Source organism: Mobula hypostoma, chromosome 17, assembly GCF_963921235.1.
Source record: "Mobula hypostoma chromosome 17, sMobHyp1.1, whole genome shotgun sequence".
In the NCBI taxonomy this organism is placed as follows: Eukaryota; Metazoa; Chordata; class Chondrichthyes; order Myliobatiformes; family Myliobatidae; genus Mobula; species Mobula hypostoma.
The window spans coordinates 5,692,207-5,703,401 of record NC_086113.1 but is presented as its reverse complement, the minus strand read 5'-3'; the positions used below and the strand labels follow the sequence as shown (position 1 = coordinate 5,703,401).

Sequence of the window (11,195 nt, the reverse complement as noted above, 5' to 3'; positions counted from 1 at the left end):
TAGTCAGAGGGACAGAGGGAGAAAAAGGAGAGAGAGAGAGAAAGAATGTGTGTATATAAATAAATAACGGATGGGGTACGAGGGGGAGGTGGGGCATTAGTGGAAGTTTGAGAAGTCAATGTTCATGCCATCAGGTTGGGGGCTACCCAGACGCAATATAAGGTGTTGTTCCTCCAACCTGAGTGTGGCTTCATCTTTACAGTAGAGGATGCCGTGGATAGACATATCAGAATGGGAATGGAATGTGGAATTAGAATGTGTGGCCACTGGGAGATCCTGCTTTCTCTGGCGGACAGAGCGTAGGTGTTCAGCAAAGCGGTCTCCCAGTCTGCGTCGGGTCTCGCCTATAGGAGGCCACATCAGGAGCACTGGACGCAGTATATCACCCCAGCCGACTCACAGATGAAGTGCCCCTTGTACCCCATCCGTTATTTATTTATATACACATATTCTTTCTCTCTCTCTCCTTTTTCTCCCTCTGTCCCTCTCACTATACCCCTTGCCCATCCTCTGGGTTTTTCCCCCCTCCCCCTTTTCCTTCTCCCTGGGCCTCCTGTCCCATGATCCTCTCATATCCCTTCTGCCAATCACTTGTCCAGCTCTTGGCTCCATCCCTCCCCCTCCCGTCTTCTTCTATCATTTTGGATCTCTCCCTCCCACTTTCAAATCTCTTACTCATTCTTCCTTCAGTTAGTCCTGACGAAGGGTCTCAGCCTGAAACGTTGACTGTACCTCTTCCTAGAAATGCTGCCCGGCCTGCTGCGTTCACTAGCAACTTTTATGTGTGAAGATTAAATTATGAGTGTTTCCAAGAGGGAAAGGGAGATAATGGCATAAAGGGAGGGGTGAGAGACACAACTCAGAGAAGAGAAAGAGATTACGAACAGCGGAATGGCTTGTGACCAAACATACTAATGAAACTCTACAGATGTATTGTTAAAAATATCCTGACTGGTTGTGTCATGGTCTGGTATGGCAATTCGAATGCCAGGAACGAAAGAAGCAGCAGAGAGCTGTGGACACAGCTCAATACGTCACAGGAACATCCCTCCCCATTGGTAGTACCTGTAGGAGGTGCTGCCTCAAAATGGCAACATCCATCATCACAGATCCCCACAACATGGGCCATGCCATTTTCTTGCAGCTACCATTGGGAACGAGTTACAGAGCCTAAAGTCCCACACCACCAGGTTCAGGAACAGCGACTTCCCTTCGACCATTCGGCTCTTGAGCCAACCGCCAAAACTCTCATCACTACAGTTTAGCAACTACGGCCACTTTGTATTAAACTGGACTTTGTTATTTTGTTCTAATTGTATCTTTCTTGTATAAGTAGTGTAAAATTCTTGTTTATGTTTTTATTTTTGCAAATGCTGTTATTAAGGACCATCCTTAAGGGTCCTTAAAGCTCCGTCACCATTCAGAACATTCCCTCTTCTCATTGCTCCCATGAGGAGGAGGTCAGGAGCCTGAAGGCGCACACTCAGTGTTTCAGGAATAACTGTTTTCCCTCTGCCATTTCCCCCGATTAGTTCAAACACACAGACACATCTAATGATGTCTATCAACATACGCTCCTTTTTTTTTTACAGCTGCATGGACCAACCATTGCTCTGAGCATGAAATTTTTTACATAGCCTGGAAACTTCTCAGAACTTTCAACAGCATTGGTGTTCAATGGGCCAGTGATTTACTAACAATAAGCAACCAACTTCCATTCTGTGTTCATTGTTGCAATTTATAACAGTGTATTAACTTGAAATATTGACAATATAAATACATTGATGCTCTAAAATATTTTGATGTTAAGGTTGGGGTATGCTTATTATTTAGCACATTTATGGATTATATATTTTTAGATTAGATTATAAGGATAGTCAGTCCTCATTTATTGTCATTTAGAAATTTATGCATTAAAAAATGATACAATGTTCCTCCAGAATGATATCACAAGAAAACACAGGACAAACCAAGACTAAAACTGACAAAACCACATAATTATAACATATAGTTACAACAGTGCAAAGCAATACTGTAATTTGATAAAGAGCAGACCATGGGCACGGTAAAAAGTCTCAAGTCACGCAGGTGGTTGAAGGTAGAAACTCTCCCTGCCATGAACCTCCAAGCACCGTAAACTTGCTGATGCAGCATCATTGGAAGTACCTGACCGCAGCGGACTCTGAGTCCGTCTGAAAACTTCGAGCTTCCGACCAGCGCTCCGACACTGAGCACCATCCTTTGCCAAGTGCTTCGACCCCATTTGGGTGGCAGAGTGGAGATACATCTCTAGTAAGGCACTCCTTCCCTCCGCTAGCCTGCAGGTTACCATTGGGCAAGTTGTGGCACCTGCCTAGCCCTCGTTCCCCCCCCGCACCCTGATCAGGGTCACGTGAAGACTCGGGAGCTGGTGAAGGATGGTCGTAAGAGCAACTGGTGCATACCACAAGTCCTGGTTATGTGACCACTGACACCAGGCAGCCAATCTCTGAAGAGTATTGATAATGGCTGGAATCGCCCATCTTTAAAGACACTGCCCAGAAGGCGGCAATGGCAAACCATTTCTGTGGAAAAGTTTGCCAAGAACAGTCATGTTCATGACAAGACCATGATCACCCACGCCATACCACACGGCACATAATGATGATGGATTATATTCATTAACACAGAATTAATTACAGCTATTTCACAATATTAACATGATCTCAAAATTACATTAACATTATGTAAAAGAGAATTCCAACAGCACGACAACAAAGGCTATGTGTGTGGGAGCATTTCAGTTACTGCACAGCCACACACCCAAGCAGCTGGGAGGAATCAGTGAATTGCACATGGTGCTACTACAGTTATTAGTCGATCGTACAGATTCATTCTCTGGTACCTGGAGAGGTCTAGATGTGTTTCCCTGCTAACAATGACAAAATAGGCTATACAGGAAACCATTTATATGCTTTTGTCATGGTGGCTGAGCAATCTTTGTGTCACGATTTTACAGTGTCCACTAATAGTTTTCCCTAGCTCATGTGCATTAATATGTGCACTGAGAATAGAAAATTACTGACTCAAGCTTCACAGGAAATACACAATGTTTTTTTTTATTGAAACTATATTGTGTTATGAGGGGAAGCAGAATTTCATTGCTATTTTTAACAAAGATTCTCAAACAAAATCATAAACATAAGAGATTCTGCAGAGGTTGGAAACCTTGAGAAACACACAGAAAATGATGAAGGAACTCAGCAGGTCAGCCAGCATCTACAGAGGGGAATGAACAGTCAACGCTTTGGGCTGAGACCATTCATCACGGGGTGGCCTGAAACTTCGACTGTTTATTTCCTTCCATAGATGCTGGAGAGACTCAGCAGGTCAAGCAGCATAAGTAGAGGGGAATAAACAGTTGACGTCCTGATGAAGAGCCTCGGTCCGAAATGTTGCTTGCTTATTCCTCTCCATAGATGCTGCCTGATCCACTGAGTTCCTCTGTCATTTTGTGTGTGTTTCTCTAAGAAAATGTTTATCTGGTGTGTTTAATAAAAACACTTCTAATGAATTAAGCCAAAACCTCTTGTTTAGCTCTGTTGATTTATCAGTTATCTTTGCTGCCAACATTTGAGAAAATAAACTCTACAGGAAAGCATCACTAATCAGTACATTTGCAATATTCTTTTATTGTAACATTTGAGCAATTTTCATGTCAGCAATTTTGGGTCAGTCATTTGCAACTCTTCCTATACCAAATGTTTCTCTAAATCCTTTCACAATATATGAAAACTACAGCAAACTGTCAGGTCATCAGAAAAGCACATCGTCTGCAATCTACCATCACTGCAGGACTTGTATATGTCCAGGACAAAGAAATGGGCGGGAAAAATCATTGCAGATACTACCCACCCTGCAAACTGCCTTTTCTGAAAGCTCCCTTCTAGAAAGTGTTATAGGACTATTAAAACAAATACTTCAATGCCATCTTAAAAGATTCTTCCTCAAGGCAGTTAAAATGACCAACTATTCTAGCTAGTCCCCCACTGCCCCCTCTATCTATTACCTCAGTCACTGCACTATAAACATTTTAAACCACTTCTTTTAATGCTATTAAACTTGTAAATACATGCTGGTATCTATTTATTTATGCACATTTTATTCCATGTCCATCCTTTTTTTTAATATATAATTCCTTATAATTGCTGAATGTTGTTGTTCTTTGTTGCATGCTACGTCCTGACCAACACACCACAGAAAATTCCTAAGCACAAGTGATTCTGCAGATGCTGGAAATCCAGAGCAACACACACAAAATGTTAGAGGAACTCAGCAGGTCAGGCAGCATCTATGGAGAGGAATAAACAGTCAACATTTTGAGCCAAGACCCTTCATCAAGACCGGAAATGAAGGAGGAAGATGCCAGAAGCTTTCCAGTCCTGATTTCTCCCTCATCTTCTTATTCTGGCATCTTTCCCCTTCCTTGCCTGTCCTAATGAAAATTCCTCAAATTCCCGACATGGTGAACAAAGTTGCATCTTGAAAACGTACAGCCAGGGACAAATCCTTTTCCATTATTTATTATAAAAAAGTTAATTAGATGCTTCCCAAACAAAGGGTTGCATTTGTGCCTCCGAATCCAAATGAATTACTCAGTGCAATCCGTCTTTTTGCAACCTTCCATTCTTGAGCTTTCATCGGGACGTAGTTCAAATCAAACTCAGGATCGGTCCTGTCAAGGTTGAGGGTCGGAGGTAGGCGTCCATGAAAGCAGGCCAACGCTGTGAATGCTGTTTCGATGGCTCCAGCTGCCCCCAGCAGGTGGCCGGTCGCTCCTTTAGTGGAAGAGACGGCAAGAGAATATGCATGTTCTTCGAACAATCTCTTGATGGCTTGATTCTCAGTTGCGTCTCCCAGTGGTGTGCTGGTGGCATGTGCATTAATGTATGTAACATCCTCTGGTAATAGTCCAGCATCTTTCAATGCAGCAGACATGCACCTGAGAAGATGCACAATTATAATCAAATAAACAGTCATCATAAAAATGTTACAAAGTCTGTGCAATAGAATGTATTTGCAAAGGTCTATTATTGCACGTAACAACAGAATAAGTAAATACATTGTACTCTAATAACCAACTAAAATAGTGTTCTGTAATTTTAATTTGTACAGTTAATTACTTGGGTGATATTTAAGTTACTCACAATTTAAGGCACAAGTGGAGGGGTCTAGGACCAGTGGGCAGAACCTCAGACTAGTGAGATATCCATTTAGAATAGAGATGAGGAGGAATTTCTTTAGTCAGAGGGTAGTGAATCTATGGAATTCATTGCCACAGACAGCTGCGGAGGCAAAGTCTTTGGGTATATTTATGCAAGGTTGATAGGTTCCTGATTAGTCAGGGTGTCAAAGGTTACGGGGAGATGGCAGGAGAACAGGGTTGAGAGGGAAAATAACTCAGCCAAGATACAATAGCAGAGCAGATTCGATGGGCTGAATGCCCTAGTTCTACTCCTGTGTCTTACAGAGGGTCAGCAGGTGCTGGAAATTCTGAGCAGCACACACAAAACGCTGGAGGAACTCAGCAGGGCAGGCAGCACCACTGGAGGGTATTGTCGGGGAAAGAATAGAGAGGGTAATAACTAGCAAATATGGATGTGGATTGTGATATTGTGGTAACAGGGAACCACAGACACAGCCTAGAGGTAGAAATATGGAATGTAGCAGTGACAACATTCAAGTTTCAGGAACGTCACTAATTATGTTATAGTATGCACCCATTGTTGTAATAGAAAATTGGATTTATTGTTAGACCTGTGGATACTCTGTAATCAGGACCCAGTCTATTATTGACATTTTTCTGTAGCCACCATTGTGTTACCCAAATGTAGTAATCTCATCAACCAAGAATGTAAAAGCCGGACCAAATTCACACTCAGGTAGATCAACTTTGACTGGTCCCCTGGTTTTTAATAAATTGCCTGTTATTTCAAACACTAACTCTGTGTGGTCTTTCGATTTGCTCTTCAGAAGGGAATAAACAATTGATGTTTCAGGCTGAGATCCTTGATCACGACTGGAAAGGAAGGGGGAAGAAGCCAGAATAAGGTGGTGGGGGGAGAAGAGAGGAGGACGAGCTGGCAGGTGAGATGAAACCAGGTACAGGGGGAAGACGGGTGGGTGTTTGAGGGAGGATGGAGTGAGAAGCTGGGAGATGATCGGTGGAAGAGGTAAAGGGCTGAAGAAGGAGGAATCTGATAGGAGAAGAGAGTGGACCACGGAAGAAAGGGAAGGAGGAAGGGCAGAAGAGTGAGGTGATTGGTAGGTGAGGAGGGAACCAAAATGGGAAATGGAAAAAGACAGAAGGAGGGCGGGGAGTGAGATTACCAGAAGTTAGAGAAATCTAGTTGTCCTCTCCGGGTTCGTGACCAGAAGATAACAATGATAGTTATGCACACATAGTGACAAGGTGGTCACCCAGTGTAAAGAAACAGGATAAACATCTTAGTAAACTGAAGCAGTAACAGTGTTTGAGATACCAGATGATGTGAAGGAAGAGATATAGGTGGGAAGCTGGCTGAAAACAGGTGGATTGTCGCAGCATGGGGTTATAAACTACGCCAGCCCCATCACAGGCACAACCCTCTTCACCATCAAGGACATCTACAAATGGCAGCATTCATCACTAAGGACCCTCAACATCCAGGTCATACCCTTTCCTCATTGTCACCATCAGGGAGGAGGTACAGGGGGAAGCCTGAAGACCCACACTCGACTATTCAAGAACAGCTTCTTCCGCTCTGTTATATCTCTGAATTGTCCATGAACATGACCTCACTATTCTTCTTTTGCATTATTTATTTATTTTTATTGTAATTTGTAGTAAATATTTAATGTCTGCTGACACTAAACAACAAATTTCATGTCATATGTCAGTGACAATAAACCTGGATCTGACTATTAAGTGTGTTGCATTCCTCCAAAAGTCTCTATTTATTTATTGAGAGATACAGAGCAGAACAGGCCTCTCCGGCCAACGACCACCCAGCAAACCACCGATTTAACCCTAGCTTAGTCAAGGGACAATTTACAAAGACCAGGTAACCTACCAATTGGTAAGTCTTTGCACTGTGGAGGAAGCCAGAGCACCCGGAGGAAACACGAGGTTTGTGGGAAGAACATGGAAACTTCTTACAGAGACGACAGAACTGAACCCCAAGCTGCGAAGCCTCAAGCTGTAATAGTGTCACACGACTTAAAGGAATGAAGAACAACCACAATATGGTGCTGGTATCTAACTAAAGGCCAGCTGGATGGTGTATTAGGCACGGACTAATTGCAGCATTGCTTATTTTAGCAGAAATCCAGGAATAATTAAACAAAAGCAGAGAATACTGCAAAAACACGTCAGCCAAGCAGTATCTGTGCAAAGAAAATCTGTTAACATGTTGGGTTGACAAGGTTCATACAATCCTTCAGAGTTCTTTCCAATAATTATTTTATTTATTAAGATACCATGAAGATAAGCCCTTCCAGCCCTTCAAACCGCCCCACCCAGCAATCCCCAATTTAACCCCAACCAAATCACAGGACAATTTACAATGACCAACTAACCGGTATGCCTTTGGACTGTGAGAGGAAATTGGAGCACCCGGAGGAAACCCAAGCGGTCACAGGGAGAACGTACAAACTCCTTACAGACAGTGGTGGGAATTGAAGCCAGGATGTCTGTACTGTAAGGCTTTGTGCTAACCACTACACTACCATACCACCTGTGCACTTGAAGAATTTGTCTTCCAGTGACATTAAGTTCACCATCCTGTAACTACCTGGGTTTATCCTATCCTATTTGAGATACAGTGCAGTAACTGGCTCTTCCAGCACAATGAGTCCATGCTGCCCACATTGGGAGAGCATATAAAGTTCTCAGGGGGCAGTGGGGGGAATTAAACCTGGGTGCTGGCACTGTAATAGCATCAGGGTACTGGGATTGGTGTGGCAGTCCAGTCCTGACCAGCTGGTCTCTCAGGGTCGGAGGTAAAGTTGGTGGGTGTGTGGAACGCCCTGCTAAGTGTGGTGGTAGAGACATTTAAGACATTAGGGACATTTAAGAGGCACATGGATAAAAGAAAAAGTGAGGACTATGTCGGAGGAAGGGGTTAGATCTTGGAGCGGATTAGAAAGCTGGCACAACATCATGGGCCAAAGGGCTTGTACTGTTCTATATTTTAGTTCATGTCTCCAAATTCTATTTTTTAAATCCCATTTCTGACAAACACAATCACAACATTATCCATAACACCAAAGTTTACCTGAAAGCTCCATCCCCTCCGATGCTGGGAGCAGTGATGTGAGAGGCATCTCCTGAGAGTCCATAACCTAGTACTTCGGCGTAGATCCGCGCTCCCCTCGCTACGGCATGTCTGTACTCCTCCAGCAGAAGCACCGACGCCCCTTCTCCCATGACAAACCCCTTCCTGTCAGGATGGAATGGGCGTGAGGCCAGTTTAGGGCTGGAGTTATAGTAGGTGCAGAGGGCACGTGCCTTTGCAAAGCCTGCCAGCGCTAAGGGGTTAATACAAGCCTCTGTGCCACCTGCCAGCATCGCCTCCGCATCTCCATGGAGGATAAATCTTGAAGCATCCCCGATGGCGTGTACTCCCGTTGTGCACGCAGTTGAGACCGAGTGATTTGGACCTTTGAGTCCAAATTTAATACTAATTTGTCCAGCTGCCATGTTGGGGAGGATCTTGGGAACAAAAAAAGGACTGACTTTTTTATAACCTTGGGTTGCAAACAGGGCCGCAGTGTTGCTGACTTCATCAAGTGGAACCATACCCATTCCAATAGCTACGCCTGTGGCTTCTCGTTCTTTTTCAGATTGTGGACTCCAGTTGGAATCTTTGAATGCAAGCTCAGTTGCAGCTACTGCCATGATTGTAGCGTCCGACATAGACTTTGCCTCAGATCTCGAGACAAACTCTTCTTTGTTGAACTGCCCCTCTCCATCACCCCGTGGTACACAGGCAGCCACTTTACAAGGCAAGTCGGCGTACTCCGGTGCGTCCAAGAATATAACACCACTCTGTCCTTTCAAGATTCGGTCCCACGTGAGTTGACTGCCCACTCCAAGAGGAGACACCAAACCAATCCCGGTGATGGCGACACGCCTCTGGTGTTTTGCACAGGCCGTGCCCGAGAAGTTTTTTGCCTTCAACTCTGTATTTAAACATTTGCGTTTGAAGAACTGATACATTGAAATCTTCATAAGCAGCTGCTTCCTTTGTGGCAACATATTACTAACATGAGGAGCAAAGTGTAGATTTTTCTTTTCTTTAATGGTACAGATGCTCAAGAAATTTCTTAACAACACCTACAAAGACCAAACAAACATTCTCGTTTAGTGCCCTTTGCGTCTTTGTACCATAACTTTACAAAGCACAAAATAAAAGCATTCAAAGTCGAAAGTCAAGATAAATCCATATCAGCATATGCAACCCTGAGATTTGTCTTCCTGTGGGCATTTACAGAAAAAGAAAGCAGTACAATAGAACCGACGTGCAATAGAAGACAGGCTGTGCAAAAGAAATAAAATAATAATACTGAGAACGAGTTGTAGAGTCCTTGAAAGTGAATCCATAAGGGTGTGGAATCAGATCAGTATTGAGAAGAGTGAAGTTATCCACACTGATTCAGGAGTTTGATGGTTAAGGGGGAATAACTGTTCTTGAGCATAGTGGTCTGGGTCCTAAGGTTTCTGTACCTTCTTCCTGATGGCAGTAGCAAGAAGAAAGCATGGCCTGGATGGTGGGATATTTCGTGATGGGTGCTGCTTTCTTGTGGCAGCACTCCCACCAATGTTGGGTCAAGACCCTCTATGAGAATGTTGACTGTTCATCTCCCTTTATACCAAGGTCTACTGGTACTGGTCTCCTGGTCGACCAAGTTCCTCCGGTCTTTTGTGTGTATTGCTTTAGATTTCCAGCATCTGCAGTCCTCTTGTGTCTTATGTAATGGAATAATGTTAAGAAATGTGTATTATAATGGTGGTCACCATTTGAAAGTAAGTCCACCCACCATGTTCATGCCATCTGCAATACATACCGACTCTAATCTTATCTACAAATCAATAAGAAAGACCTTTGACCTAACAATCCACCTCGTTTTGGCCTTGCACCTCCCTGCACTGCACTTTCTGCAGCTGTTACACTTTATTCTGCATCTTTTATTGTTTTACCCTGTACACTCTCAATGCACTGTTCTAAAGAAATGAACTGCATAGACAATATGCAAAATGATGTTCTCCCACAGTACCTTGGAACATACCAGGACATGCCCTCTTCTTGTTACTATGATTGGCGAGGAGGCAGAGAACTGTAAAGATCCAATAAATGCAAGAGATCCTGCAGATGCTGGAAATCCAGAGCAACACACCCAAAATGTTGGAACAGCTCAGCAGGGTAGGCAGCACCTATGAAAATGAATAAACAGTCAATGCTTCAGGTTGAGACCCTTCTTCAAGACTGGAAAGGAAGGGGAGAAGGCACTGGAACAAAAAGGTGGGAGGAGGGGAAGGACTAGCTAAAGGTAATAGGTGGAGCTAGGTGGGTGGGAATGGTAAAGGGCTGTGGAAGAAGGTATCAGATAGGAGAGGGGAGTGGACCATAGGAGAAAAGGAAGAAGGAGGTGATGGGCAGGTGAGGAGAAGAGGTAAGAGAGGGGAACAGAAGAAGATGGAAAGGAGAGGGGGAAATTACCAGGAAGAGAAATCAATGTTCATGCCATCAGGTCGGAGTCTGTCCAGATGTGTTACTCCTACAGCCTGAGAGTTGCCTCATCAAGACAAAAGATCCAATAAGTGTCTTCAAATAAAGACGACAAGGGGGGAGAGTCACTACTCCCACCAGTTGACCCAGTAAGTGCGGTGAGGATACCAACTAGCACCAGTTGACCAATGTCTCCAGGTGGAGTTTTCAGGGGCAGAGTCACCACCGTCATGTGAAAGTCAATGGGGGGAGGGACCCAGTGTTTCAGGGGGGAGAATCACCGCCACCAGTCGATCCAGTAAGGGTGGTGGGGGTGAGTGAAGGTAACGAGGGGAGACGCACCCACCACCAGCCGACTCGGTGTCTCCGGGTAACAGCGATAAGAGATGGAACACTCTCGCCGGCCTGATCCAGAGCCCGAAGCAGCCTGATGATGGAGGCATCGTC

The 11,195-nt window shown here is 44.2% G+C and overlaps 1 protein-coding gene across 6 annotated transcripts; it reads right to left on the bottom strand.

Moving 5' to 3' along the window:
* Positions 1–1,824: 1,824 nt before the first annotated feature.
* Positions 1,825–11,187, bottom strand: oxsm (3-oxoacyl-ACP synthase, mitochondrial). 6 transcript variants are annotated; one of them, XM_063069475.1, is made up of 3 exons: positions 11,091–11,187; positions 8,295–10,453; positions 1,825–4,981 (listed from the first exon to the last, which is right to left on the bottom strand). In XM_063069475.1, the coding sequence occupies exons 2-3, from the start codon at positions 9,275–9,277 to the stop codon at positions 4,579–4,581; spliced, it is 1,386 nt and encodes a 461-aa protein (XP_062925545.1). In that variant the 5' UTR covers positions 9,278–10,453; positions 11,091–11,187; the 3' UTR covers positions 1,825–4,578. The 6 variants fall into 6 exon arrangements, with proteins under 6 accessions (XP_062925545.1, XP_062925543.1, XP_062925544.1 ...); XM_063069473.1 differs by having other exon boundaries at positions 8,295–9,355; positions 10,297–11,181; XM_063069474.1 differs by having other exon boundaries at positions 8,295–9,355; positions 10,309–11,181.
* Positions 11,188–11,195: the final 8 nt, after the last annotated feature.

Coding starts and splice junctions, on each gene's coding strand:
- oxsm (XM_063069475.1), bottom strand. CDS start 9,277: ATGTTGCCACAAAGGAAGCAGCTGCTTATGAAGATTTCAATGTATCAG. Junction 4,982..8,294: donor GGAGGGGATGGAGCTTTCAG/GTAAACTTTGGT, acceptor GCATCTTCTCAG/GTGCATGTCTGCTGCATTGA.